Source organism: Neoarius graeffei, chromosome 23, assembly GCF_027579695.1.
Source record: "Neoarius graeffei isolate fNeoGra1 chromosome 23, fNeoGra1.pri, whole genome shotgun sequence".
In the NCBI taxonomy this organism is placed as follows: domain Eukaryota; kingdom Metazoa; phylum Chordata; class Actinopteri; order Siluriformes; family Ariidae; genus Neoarius; species Neoarius graeffei.
In genome coordinates this window covers 52,470,776-52,485,086 of record NC_083591.1, presented here as the reverse complement: position 1 = coordinate 52,485,086, position 14,311 = coordinate 52,470,776, and the positions used below count along the sequence as shown (strand labels likewise).

At 42.8% G+C, this 14,311-nt stretch overlaps 1 protein-coding gene across 1 annotated transcript in view; it reads right to left on the bottom strand.

Moving 5' to 3' along the window:
* The window catches only part of cntnap2b (contactin associated protein 2b), a 163,998-nt gene that overhangs the window by 59,935 nt on the left and 89,752 nt on the right, over positions 1 to 14,311 (bottom strand). Inside the window, exons 5-7 of the mRNA XM_060906391.1 lie at positions 12,962 to 13,165; positions 9,835 to 10,019; positions 3,435 to 3,578 (exon numbers count right to left, since the gene is read on the bottom strand). Coding sequence (XP_060762374.1) covers positions 3,435 to 3,578; positions 9,835 to 10,019; positions 12,962 to 13,165 — 533 coding nt within the window. The remainder of the gene's footprint in view (positions 1 to 3,434; positions 3,579 to 9,834; positions 10,020 to 12,961; positions 13,166 to 14,311) is intronic.

Below are 14,311 nucleotides of genomic sequence, written 5' to 3'. Positions count from 1 at the left end.
CTATATTTCTACATAAATATGACCTAAAACATCATCAGATTTTCACCCAAGTCCTAAAAGTAGATAAAGAGAACCCAGTTAAACAAATGAGACAAAAATATTATACTTGGTCATTTATTTATTGAGGAAAATGATCCAATATTACATATCTGTGAGTGGCAAAAGTATGTGAACCTTTGCTTTCAGTATCTGGTGTGACCCCCTTGTGCAGCAATAACTGCAACTAAACGTTTGCGGTAACTGTTGATCAGTCCTGCACACCGACTTGGAGGAATTTTAGCCCGTTCCTCCGTACAGAACAGCTTCAACTCTGGGATGTTGGTGGGTTTCCTCACATGAACTGCTCGCTTCAGGTCCTTCCACAACATTTCGATTGGATTAAGGTCAGGACTTTGACTTGGCCATTCCAAAACATTAACTTTATTCTTCTTTAACCATTCTTTGGTAGAACGACTTGTGTGCTTAGGGTCGTTGTCTTGCTGCATGACCCACCTTCTCTTGAGATTCAGTTCATGGACAGATGTCCTGACATTTTCCTTTAGAATTCGCTGGTATAATTCAGAATTCATTGTTCCATCAATGATCGCAAGCCATCCTGGCCCAGATGCAGCAAAACAGACCCAAACCATACTACCACCACCATGTTTCACAGATGGGATAAGGTTCTAATGCTGGAATGCAGTGTTTTCCTTTCTCCAAACATAACGCTTCTCATTTAAACCAAAAAGTTATATTTTGGTCTCATCCGTCCACAAAACATTTTTCCAATAGCCTTCTGGCTTGTCCACATGATCTTTAGCAAACTGCAGACGAGCAGCAATGTTCTTTTTGGAGAGCAGTGGCTTTCTCCTTGCAACCCTGCCATGCACACCATTCTTGTTCAGTGTTCTCCTGATGGTGGACTCATGAACATTAACATTAGCTAACTTGAGAGAGGCCTTCAGTTGCTTAGAAGTTACCCTGGGGTCCTTTGTGACCTCGCCAACTATTACATGCCTTGCTCTTGGAGTGATCTTTGTTGGTCGACCACTCCTGGGGAGGGTAACAATGGTCTTGAATTTCCTCCATTTGTACACAATCTGTCTGACTGTGGATTGGTGGAGTCCAAACTCTTTAGAGATGGTTTTGTAACCTTTTCCAGCCTGATGAGCATCAACAACGCTTTTTCTGAGGTCCTCAGAAATCTCCTTTGTTCATGCCATGATACACTTCCACAAACATGTGTTGTGAAGATCAGACTTTGATAGATCCCTGTTCTTTAAATAAAACAGGGTGCCCACTCACACCTGATTGTCATCCTGTTGATTGAAAACACCTGACTCTAATTTCACCTTCAAATTAACTGCTAATCCTAGAGGTTCACATACTTTTGCCACTCACAGATATGTAATATTGGATCATTTTCCTCAATAAATAAATAAATGACCAAGTATAATATTTTTGTCTCCTTTGTTTAACTGGGTTCTCTTTATCTACTTTTAGGACTTGTGTGAAAATCTGACGATGTTTTGGGTCATATTTATGCAGAAATATAGAAAATTCTAAAGGGTTCACAAGCTTTCAAGCACCACTGTAATATACAGTAGATGTGCACAGAAGACAAATGAAAGTAGTTTAAAAGCATTACAGAGACACTACAAGGCCTAAAGGATCAGTGCAGCAATAAGCAACATAAATAGGAAAATATTTTTAGCATATGTAGCTCAATCATTTTAGGGAAGTAAGCTTAAAAGTTAGGACAATCTGTGTAATTAAAGCATCACATTCCAGGTTAGAACTTCAGTTTTTGTTATGACAAGATGAGCGATGGCTTTCTAATGGTTTCTTGAATGGTTCCTAAATAGCTAACTTAGGCTACGTTTACATTATGTCGAATCAGCGGATCATCAGATTAACGTTCTTAAAACGATTCGCGTTTACACTAAAACCGTTAGCCGTGCACACAGCAACACCAATACACGGATACGCTCGGCTCCGCAGGCATCCTGCGCTCCAAATCACTCCACCCTGAACAGCGAGTGCCCTCTGGAGGGTGCGCACTCCGGCCCTGCGCAGCTCACACAGCGCGCGAGTGAAGTGCACAAGCCACAATTCGGGACTGAGCCGCTGTGTGTGTGATCCCAGCGCATATCACTTACTACTTGCAAGTGGAAGGATGGCAAGCCTAAAGACAATCATAACTACACAATGGGCAGTGTTTGCAGTATTACAAGGCGGAAGTCCGCGCTGTTTTTTCAGCAGTCGCGTCACATGACCAACGCCAGCGAATCAGGAAGGTGGATGTCACAGTGACGTTGTCCAATGACGACGCCAGCTAGAGCTCAGCACAGCGTATCCGCGTATTCTCAATGTTTACACAGCACCGGACCAGATACGATCTAGATTGAATACGTGGACGCTGGCGGATTCCCGTTTCCTGGCTTTTCCAGGTGGTTTAATGTAAACGGACAGTGCATCCGCGAAGAAAACGAGACAGATACGGTCTAATGTAAACGTAGCCTTAAATGATGATGTGTTCCCACTCTTGGCACTGATCTGCTCTCTTTCAGGTGGGGTTTACATTAGACCGTATCAGCGGATCATCAGATTAACGTTTTTAAAAACGATTAGCGTGCACACAGCAACTCCAATACACGATTCGCGTGCACACAGCAACGCCAATACACGGATACGCTAATCACATGACTAATTCGGCACGTAAGTTGAGAAATGTGTCAGTGCGGCTCATCGCTTCCTCCTCAGCGGCTGCGCTCCAAATCACTCCGCCCTGAACAGCGAGTGCCCTCTGGAGGGTGCGCACTCCGGCCCTGCGCAGCTCGCAGAGCGCACGAGGTAAGCGCACGAGCAGTGATTCGGGACTGAGCCGCTGTGCGCAAGTCACTTACCACTTGCAAGTGGAAGGATGGCAAGCCTAAAGACCATCATAACTACACAATGGGCAGTATTTGCATCAGTATTTGCAGTATTTTCATACTTTTATACTCTTTAATGAAAGGTGATACAAGGCGGAAGTCCGCGCCGTTTTCAGCAGTCGCGTCACATGACCAACGCCAGCGAATCAGGAAGGTGGATGTCACAGTGACGTTGTCCAATGACGACGCCAGCTAGAGCTCAGCACAGCGTATCCGTGTATTCTCAATGTTTACACAGCACCGGACCAGACATGATCTGGATTGAATACGTGGACCCTGGCGGATTCCCGTTTCCTGGCGTTTCCAGGCGTTTTAATGTAAACGGACAGTGCGTCCGCGAAGAAAACGAGACAGATACGGTCTAATGTAAACTTGGCCTCACATTGCTTAGTGAAGCAAACATGTGGACTAATGTTCCTGCTAACTGAGCATCTGGACTCAGCATGAGCCTCACCAAATGAGATGGTCCAGAACCACCACTGACGCAGCTGCTAAAAAAAACCATTCAAAATAAACCCTTACAAAGCTGGATGTGTCGACTCTTTTCCTGCGTGCGAGGTTGGTGATGTTCTCCCCGTTGTAGTGGATGCCCTCCATACATCCAACGAAGTTCTGCGGAGCTCCTGAACTGGGCTTGGCTGATAAAGGCATTCCACCGAAACTGATCTGTGGACAGAAGGTATATACATCATATTATTATCAGAAATCAGACCTTTTTAACTGATCAACTTGAACAACGTGAGAAACTTCATGGTTATACTTGAGTACAATTTGACTAATTCTGTCCACGGTGGCTTTCAGGACCTATCAGCTGGTCAATGTGGGCTACGTTCTCAAAACAAGATCATTCATGTTGTTTCTAGTATAATATATTTATCTCATAACGATAAGATGCTTTTCTCATAATAACAAGAGATGATTTTCTTGCAACAACAAGAAAATATTATTAATATTATAATGAGGTACATATAATAATGAGATACTTTCTCATAATTACAAGATGTTTTCTAATTATAATGAGGTATATTTCTCATAATAACAAGACGCTCTTATTGCAGTAACAACATATGTTCTAATAATGGAGATACCGTTCTCATAAAAATGAGATGCTTTTCTCATAATAACGATGTTTTCTAAAAGTAATGAGATATAAATGTTTGCTTATTAAACAAAAAGATGTTCCTTGTTGTCGCATGATGGTTTCTAATAAGAATGAGACATTTTTCTCATAATAACAAACGGATTTCTCACAATAATGAGATGTTTTCTGGTAACAACATGATGTTCATGTAGCATCTACTTGTTTTACAGGTAGCATTTTAACTAATTAGTTGTTTTACAGTTAGCATATTCACAAGCTAGTTGTTTTACAGTTAGCATATTCACTGATAAGTTGTTTCACACATATAATTTTCACTCGCTAGTTGTTTTACAGTTAGCATTTTCCCAAGCTAGTTGTCTCACACATAGAATTTTCACTCACTAGTTGTTTTACAGTTAGCATTTTCCCAAGCTAGTTGTCTCACACATAGAATTTTCACTCACTAGTTGTTTTACAGTTAGCATAATCACTAACTAGTTCTTTTACAGTTAGCATATTGACGAGCTAGTTGTTTTACAGTTAGCATATTCACTGATAAGTTGTTTCACACATATAATTTTCACTCGCTAGTTGTTTTACAGTTAGCATTTTCCCAAGCTAGTTGTCTCACACATATAATTTTCACTCGCTAGTTGTTTTACAGTTAGCATTTTCCCAAGCTAGTTGTCTCACACATAGAATTTTCACTCACTAGTTGTTTTACAGTTAGCATAATCACTAACTAGTTCTTTTACAGTTAGCATATTGACGAGCTAGTTGTTTTACAGTTAATCCTGTATATTCACTAATTGTTTGACACATAGCGTCTTCACTAGCTAGTTGTTTTACAATTAAAATATTCACAAGCTAATTGTTTCACACATAGAATTTTCACTCATTAGTTCTTTTACAGTTAGTACAATCATTAACTAGTTCTTTTACAGTTAGCATATTCACGAGCTAGTTGTTTTACAGTTAATACTGGATATTCACTGACTAATCATTTGACACGTCGCATTTTCACTAGCTAGTTGTTTTACAATTAAAATATTCACAAGCTAGTTGTTTCACACAGAATTTTAACTCACTAGTTCTTTTACAGTTAGCATAATCACTAACTAGTTCTTTTAGAATTAGCATTTTCACTAGCTAGTTGTTTTACAATTAAAATATTCACAAGCTAGTCATTTTGCAGTTAACATGTTCCCAAGCTAGTCGTTTCACACAATTTTCACACGCTAGTTCTTTTACAGTTTGCATAATCACGAACTAGTTCTTTTACAATTAGCATATTCACTAGCTAGTTGTTTTACTGCTGGATACTCACTGACTAATTGTTTGACACATCACATTTTCACTAGCTAGTTGTTTTACAATTAAAAGAGTTGTTTTACAGTTAACATTTTCCCAAGGTAGTTGTTTCACACAGAATTTTCACTCACTAGTTCTTTTACTGTTAGCATAATCACTAACTAGTTCTTTTATAGTTAGCATTTTCACTAGCTAGTTCTTTTACAAATAAAATATTCACAAGCTAGTTGTTTTACAATTAGCATATTCACTAGCTAGTTGTTTCACACAGAATTTTCACTTGTTAGTTCTTTTACAGTTAGCATAATCACTAGTTCTTTTACAGTTAGCATAATCACTAGTTCTTTTACAGTTAGCATATTCACTAGCTAGTTGTTTTACAGTTAATACTGGATAATCACTGACTAATCGTTTGACACATTGCATTTTCACTAGCTAGTTCTTTTACAATTAAAATATTCACAAGCTAGTTGTTTTACAATTAGCATATTCACTAGCTAGTTGTTTCACACAGAATTTTCACTCGTTAGTTCTTTTACAGTTAGCATAATCACTAGTTCTTTTACAGTTAGCATTTTCACTAGCTAGTTGTTTTACGAATGTAGCAGGTGGAATTGCGTTTTACTCCGCAATTCCCCTGGGATCTGCCTGGATTGGAGGAACAGGTTCACTTAAATTACGGGGCGGGCTTTTATTTGGTTATAACTAGACTGGATTGAGTCCTTGGTAGCCGTTTCCTTCTGCGTCACTTCCGACAGTCCAGGGGTTGAGTTGGTGGCGTGGGGTACGCACTAGTTGGTGCTCCTCGCTACAAACGAGTGTTTGTGCTCACATTGTCTTTCCTGCTGTGATTGCTCGTAGTCTAGCTTGTTGCTGTGGCATTCAAGTTATTGCGGGCTGAAGCGTTTGCGAGGTACTGTAGGTTAATTGATTTTATTATCATGCACCGTCAGTATTTTAGACCCGTAAGCTTGGGTTAAACTGTGTTTTTATTATTTTAGCTTCACTACGGAGATTTTCTTGCGCCATTATTGGTTCAGAGCAAGACCAAATATGCAGCATTCAATCACTCGGTATGTATATATAACATACGGATGTTTGTAACATTTCGTGGCAGTATAGTAGTATTAGTAACAATCGGTTTGTACTCAATGTTTATAGGGCGGGCAGTGGCCAGCGTCTAGGGCAACTCCACGCTACCCCAGGCTGCTGTTTTGTTGGGGTTGGACTGTAGCCCCATTTTGTTTGCTGCCTTTTATTGGTGTGGATGGGTCGTATTGCCCCTTGAGTTCTACCGATGCCAGAAGACTGTCTGTCACGCATGTTTTGATTTAATGGTTGTATGAGATCGCATGACCGACTAGTGGCCTAGTGGTAGCGTGTCCGCCTCTCGATCGGGAGATCGTGAGTTCTATTCACGGTCGGGTCATACCAAAGACCATCAAAAAATGGTACCTACTGCCATCTGGCAAGGTATGCTGCAATACAGATGTGCATGGGGAGTTAAACTCTTGTGGTTACCAGAGGACTAGCCCCCCACTGTAACCCTAGCTATGTAATAGGCGAGAGGCCAAGGGCTATGGAAACGGAGATTGGCGCCGCCTGATGCACCACATACAGAGTTGGGCCTGGTTAGTACTTGACTGGGAGACTGCCTAGGAATACCAGGTACTGTAAGGCGTGGGAAGGACTTTAACTTAACTTTAATGAGATCGCATGTAATAATGGTTATTTGTTCTTTTTTTTGTTTATCTTGTTTGGTGTATTGGTGCGTGTGCATGTTTGTGTATGTGTTGGTGTGTGTGCGTGAGTGTTTGTGGATGACTGACAGTCGTTTACCCCATTCTTTTAATAAGGGTGGCTGCACCCCTACGGCGGGCTGGAGTGTCTTTGCAAGCAGCTTCGCCATAGTTAAGCTAAGTAGTTTGTACTGTGCCAGTTGGTTTTGTATTGACATTGTATGCACTGTGTTAAATTCTGTGTTTTAAGCTCTTTTCTCTTTTATATTTTTTGGACAGGTGTGGTTGGGCCTAGGCAACCGGCAGGCAGATCTTGCGGTGGTGGATCCCTTTTCACTTTTCTTGTTGTGTCGCATGATTGGTGTTTATTTTATTCTTTTTGTGCTTTTCTTTTGCGTGTGGTATGTATTTTGGGATTCTTTTCTCTTTCGTTCTGATTGCCGTGGTAAGCCTCAGCCCCACCCACAATTATCTTCTAACACTTGCACAGGCTTCCGATAAGCAGTGTAGCTACCTGTTTTGGATGTATGTGGGTGTTGCAGCTGCCCTGAGTAATGTTTTTTTTCCTTTTTTTGCATTGTATTTGGTCAAGGGGTACAGAATCCCAATTGTGTCTCTGTGGATTACCACAGTTTCCCAAGATTAAGTGCATGTGTGTTTGAATTTAAAGACTGATTGAAAAGAATTAATAAATTGGTTTTTGTGGAACTCGCGTCTCTTCCTTGAAGTGTGAACGAACCTGGGTGTCTATTGAAGTAAAAAAGGGGTTAGTAAGTTGGCCTGCGGTGAACCTCCTTCAGGTGGCGTAGTCGACTAGTATGAATTCCCTGGCCTCTGCTACACAATTAAAATATTCACAAGCTAGTCAGGGGCGGCACGGTGGTGTAGTGGTTAGCGCTGTTGCCTCACAGCAAGAAGGTCCGGGTTCGAGCCCTGTGGCCGGTGAGGACCTTTCTGTGCGGAGTTTGCATGTTCTCCCCGTGTCCGCGTGGGTTTTCTCCGGGTGCTCCGGTTTCCCCCACAGTCCAAAGACATGCAGGTTAGGTTAACTGGTGACTCTAAATTGACCGTAGGTGTGAATGGTTGTCTGTGTCTATGGCCAAGTTTACATTAGACCGTATCTGTCTCGTTTTCTTCGCGGATGCACTGTCCGTTTACATTAAAACGCCTGGAAACGCCGGGAAACGGGAATCCGCCAGGGTCCACGTATTCAATCCAGATCGTGTCTGGTCCGGTGCTGTGTAAACATTCAGAATACGCGGATACGCTGTGCTGAGCTCTAGCTGGCGTCGTCATTGGACAACGTCACTGTGACATCCACCTTCCTGATTCGCTGGCGTTGGTCATGTGACGCGACTGCTGAAAAACGGTGCGGACTTCCGCCTTGTATCACCTTTCATTAAAGAGTATAAAAGTATGAAAATACTGCAAATACTGATGCAAATACCGCCCATTGTGTAGTTATGATTGTCTTTAGGCTTGCCATCCTTCCACTTGCAAGTGGTAAGTGATATGCACTGAGATCACACACACAGCGGCTCAGTCCCGAATCACTGCTCGTGCACTTCACTCGCGTGCTCTGTGAGCTGCGCAGGGCCGGAGTGCGCACCCTCCAGAGGGCACTCGCTGTTCAGGGCGGAGTGATTTGGAGCGCAGGATGCCTGCGGAGCCGAGCGTATCCGTGTATTGGCGTTGCTGTGTGCACGCGAATCGTGTATTGGCGTTGTTGTGTGCACGCTAATCGTTTTAAAAACGTTAATCTGATGATCCGCTGATACGGTCTAATGTAAACCCCACCTATGTGTCAGCCCTGTGATGACCTGGCGACTTGTCCAGGGTGTACCCCGCCTTTCGCCCGTAGTCAGCTGGGATAGGCTCCCTGCTCTACAGGGTCGCAGGCAAGCTGGAGCCTATCCCAGCTGACTACGGGCGAAAGGCAGGGTACACCCTGGACAAGTCGCCAGGTCATCACAGGGCTGACACATAGACACAGACAACCATTCATACTCACATTCACACCTACGGTCAATTTAGAGTCACCAGTTAACCTAACCTGCATGTCTTTGGACTGTGGGGGAAACCGGAGCACCCAGAGGAGAACATGCAAACTCCGCACAGAAAGGCCCTCGCTGGCCACGGGGCTCAAACCCGGACCTTCTTGCGGTGAGGCGACAGTGCTAACCACTACACCACCGTGCCGCCCTATGTTCATGCTTTCAAAAAAAAATCTCCATAATACAGCGGATTCTGATCAGGGAGATGGATAAATGTCTGGGGCCCAGTGAAAGCCATAAAAGCAGCACTGCTGATAGAGAGTGAAGTGTTATAGCTTGTTAAGTCACCACTAATAGGCCTTAGTGAAGAATTTTATAGTTTTTGCAAAAAGGAACTTGCATCTGCTAATAATTAAAGAGGACGCTTTCAGCAAACCAAAGAGAGAAAGATGGAGTGAGAACGAGGAAGAGAGAAGAGACTGTATTATTATATTTCTGTATTATCAGGCTTCTGTTCAAATATTCATGGCCTTGCCCCTGCTTGATGTGACTCACGGGACAGGCAGAGGGGCTGCTGAGAGACAGCTGGAGGCTAATTTAAAAAAAATCTGTCCAAAGCCTGCGCCTTTGCCGCTCATAAATGAATAATAATCCCAGACGTCCCCTCAGAAGTACATATAATGATGAAATATTACCTCAGGATTACAAGCTGTACCACAGCTAGGATACTAGGATAATAATTTAAGAAGACACAAATATGTACGAAAGCAACAAAGAGAGTGTGCACAAGTCCTGACCTCGTAGTCTAGGTCAAGATGGTCAAACTCTCCGTTGGTTCGGAAACTCTGCGTGTGTTCATCCAGGGTGAAGTTCACGCTGCGGCGGTATCTCTCGATCCGCACGGCGTGCCACTGGTCATCGTCCAGCAGGCTGCCACTGGACACCGAGGTGTGACCTTGGATGGAGCCATACTGATTGCTACCTGGAATGGACAGGCATCCGAGGAAAATGCTAAGCATCTCAGATTCATTACAAATAGATGGACACAATATTCAGAGTAAACAAGAGGATAAAAAAAAAAAAAGCCAAGTCTGAAACTCGAAAAAACATGCCAGGAACTAAACGTGCTTATTAGTTCATGCACATGGCTGGAGTATATAAAGTTGTTTCGTTTAGCCAGAGAGGATTTTTGGTTAAGGAACACTTCCAGAAGCATGAACAACATTTAAAAGTTCACTTCACATAGCCACTGTGGCTCGCTGTTTACCAGTTAGCATATTCACTCGCTAAACTTCACTGGACAGTTGAGGTCATTCACTAGCTAAATGCTATGACAGCTTGTATAATCACTAGCCAGTTTGCATATTCATTGATTATAAGTTTTACATGTAGCATTTTCACAAGCTAGTTGTTTTACACTTTGTATACACTGAGTGCAGAATTATTAGGCAAGTGAGTATTTTGACCACAACATCCTTTTAATGCATGTTGTCCCACTCCAAGCTGTTTAGGCTTGAAAGCCTACTACCAATTAAGTACATCAGGTGCTGTGCATCTGTGTAATGAGAGGGGGTGTGGTCTAATGACATCAACACCCTATATCAGGTGTGCATAATTATTAGGCAACCTCTTTTCCTCTGGCAAAATGGGTCAGAAGAGAGATCTGACAGACTTTGAAAAATATAAAATTGTGAGATGTCTTGCAGACGGATGCAGCACTCTTGAAATTGCGAAGATGTTGAAACGTGATCACCGAACAATCAAGCGTTTCATTGCAAATAGTCAACAGGGTCAAAAGAAGCGTGTGGAAAAAAAAAGGCGCAAAATTACTGCACATGATCTGCGGAAAATCAAGCGTGAAGCTAACAAGCAGCCATTAGCATCCAGTTCTGCCATATTCCAGAGTTGCAACATTCCTGGAGTGTCAAAGAGTACAAGGTGTGCAATACTGAGGGACATGGCCAAGGTAAGGAAGGCTGAAAAACGACCACCACTGATAAAACGTCAAGACTGGGCCAAGAAATATCTTAAGACTGATTTTTCTAAGGTGCTGTGGTCTGATGAGATGAGAGTGACTCTTGATGGGCCAGATGGATGGGCCTGTGGCTGGATCAGTAATGGGCACAGAGCTCCACTCCGACTCAGACGCCAACAAGGTGGAGGTGGAGTACTGCTATGGGCTGGTATCATCAAAGATGAGCTTGTTGGACCTTTTCGAGTTGAGGATGGACTCAAACTCAACTCCCAGACCTACTGCCAGTTCCTGGAAGAAACCTTCTTCAAGCAGTGGTATAGGAAAAAGTCAGCATCTTTCAAGAAGAACATGATTTTCATGCAGGATAACACTCCATCTCATGCGTCCAAATACTCCACTGTGTGGCTAGCCAGTAAAGGCCTGAAAGGTGAAAAAATAATGACATGGCCCCCTTGTTCACCTGACCTAAACCCCATAGAGAACCTGTGGTCCATTATAAAACGTGAGGTCTACAAAGAGGGAAAACAGTACACCTCTCTGAACAGCGTCTGGGAGGCCGTGGTTGCTGCTGCACACAATGTTGGTCGTGAACAGATAAAGAAATTGACAGAATCTATGGATGGAAGGCTTTTGAGCGTCCTCATGAAGAAGGGTGGCTATATTGGTCACTGATTTGTTTTTGTTTTGTGTTTGAATGTCAGATATGTTTATTTGCAAATCTGGAGTTGTCATATCAGTGTACCTGGTGAAAATAAATAAGTGAAATGGCTACATATTTGGTTTTTATTAAGTTGCCTAATAATTCTGCACAGTGAAAGTTACCTGAACACATACATATTCTCCTAAAATGGCCAAAACTAAAAACGCCCCACTCTAACTTCCATACATATTCAGCTTTGATATTTATGAGTCTTTTTGGTTGATTGAGAACATAGTTGTTGTTCAATAATAAAACTAATCCTCAAAAATACAACTTGCCTAATAATTCTGCACTCAGTGTATTCACAAACTAGGTGTTTTAATTTTAGCATATTCACAAGCTAGGTATTTTAATCTTAGCATATTCAAAAGCGGGCGACACGGTGGTGTAGTGGTTAGCGCTGTTGCCTCACAGCAAGAAGGTCTGGGTTCAAGCCCCGTGGCTCTAACCCGGACCAACGGATTAATTGACCGTAGGTGTGAATAGCTGTCTGTGCTATAAGTATTTCCTCTATAATAACCATGTAACACGAGTCTGTTTTCACTATAATGCCATGTGGTGTCCTACATATTTATACAGCAGCTCACCTCATCTCATCTCATTATCTCCAGCCGCTTTATCCTGTTCTACAGGGTCGCAGGCAAGCTGGAGCCTATCCCAGCTGACTATGGGCGAAAGGCGGGGTACACCCTGGACAAGTCGCCAGGTCATCACAGGGCTGACACATAGACACAGACAACCATTCACACCTACAGTCAATTTAGAGTCACCAGTTAACCTAACCTGCATGTCTTTGGACTGTGGGAGAAACCGGAGCACCCAGAGGAAACCCACGCGGACACGGGGAGAACATGCAAACTCCGCACAGAAAGGCCCTCGCCGGCCACGGGGCTCGAACCTGGACCTTCTTGCTGTGAGGCGACAGCCCTAACCACTACACCACTGTGCCGTCCTATACAGCAGCTGTTATATTTATTAACACTTATAAATGCCCTTTTAATATGTATAATTCTATCATGAATTTGTAGCAGTGAAAAGCTTGCCTGCACAAATTTGCCCTCTAGTGCCATATTTTACCAACATTTGGCTGGTGGGCGGGTCTTAATTTCCAGCCCTATGTGTACTAAATTAATGCTAAGGACACAGCCAATTCGCCTTCTAAAAACGAGATGCTAAGCAGTCCTCATTCACTTCCATTCGCAGTTAGCTTGGCACGTCAGGGTGAAGTATCTGTTCAAGTCAACGTTACCCAGATTGATCTGTAGCAGCAGTTTGGCCCTGCGTAGCTCCAAATTGAGGTAATCCCCCTGCTGTCCCTCTCCGTGGAGCAGAAGCCCATCTCCTTTACTGGTCTTAAACCTCAACAAGATTTTGTCCTTCAGGCTCTTCACCTTCTTCTGTCGGAAACGGTAGGAGATTATGCCTTGTCCGTCGAAACTGATCACATCGGCCCCTTAAACCACATTAACAAAGAACAGAAGTTAAAAAAATTATACAGAACAGTCTTCAAGGTTGAATTGTCAACTGAAATGTTAAATTATGAAATTTTTTTGGGATTTGGAATGGACTTGTTCCCACATTTTCCCCCACTGTTTGGTACTTCCCACCCATTAACTAACTCTTCCCTATCATGTGACTACCAACCAAGGACAGGGATGGCAATCACTCGTTTCCTCTGAGACACATGAAGCCAGCTACCTGCATCTTCTCATCAGCAATCTGGGAGCAAAGTGCTTTCTACCCTCTTCTACATACATGAGCTCAGAAGTGCAATTGACAGGAGAGAGACTATACCATCCATCCCTCCCAACCAGACAGCACAGCCAGTTTTGCTCTCTTGACTGTCGCATCATCGGAACACAATCTCACGATCTCCTGATGATGTTGTGCCACTTGAGGGTCCTGGGCTAACAAGTCCTCAGGGAAGCCATGGCCTAATGGTTAGAGAAGCAGCTTTGGGACCAAAATGTCACCGGTTTGATTCCCTGGACTAGCTGAAGTGCCCTTGAGCAAAGGTACCAAACCCCCAACTGCTCCCCAGGCTGCTCTGGGTATGTTGTATGTTGCTCTGGATAAGAGCGTCTGCTAAATGCCTGTAACGTAATGTAATTGCTAGCTACATGAGCATTTTAGTTGATGTATTTGCCTATTCAAAATGTTTCTTGAGGAGACATCTATGAAATATTTGTCAGCCAAATATCTCCTCCGTGTTCTGTTCCTCCATACGCCACCTCAGGCATTGTCCAAGGTCTTGAAGCAAAACAAACAAGCAAAAAACATTCTAAAAAGAAAAATGCAAAAAAGTAGATATAATAAAGTTGAGTCCATAAGCAAAATTTGGGGTTTTTTTTTCTATCCTGTGTTCTAAAAATCCCCTGATATGCATTATTTGTTTAACTTTTTGCTGTTGTTGATTGAAATGTTATTACATTAAGCCCTTTATCTCCATATCCACGATGCACATTTCTTTCAAGATGCTGCATCATCAGTAACCATAAACCCAGACAAACTCCTGTCACTAGAGTGAGATCATTTGTACAGTTTCCCAGCCAAACTAATGAGCCTCATTTAAAAATCATTTCAGATACATTATTTGGAC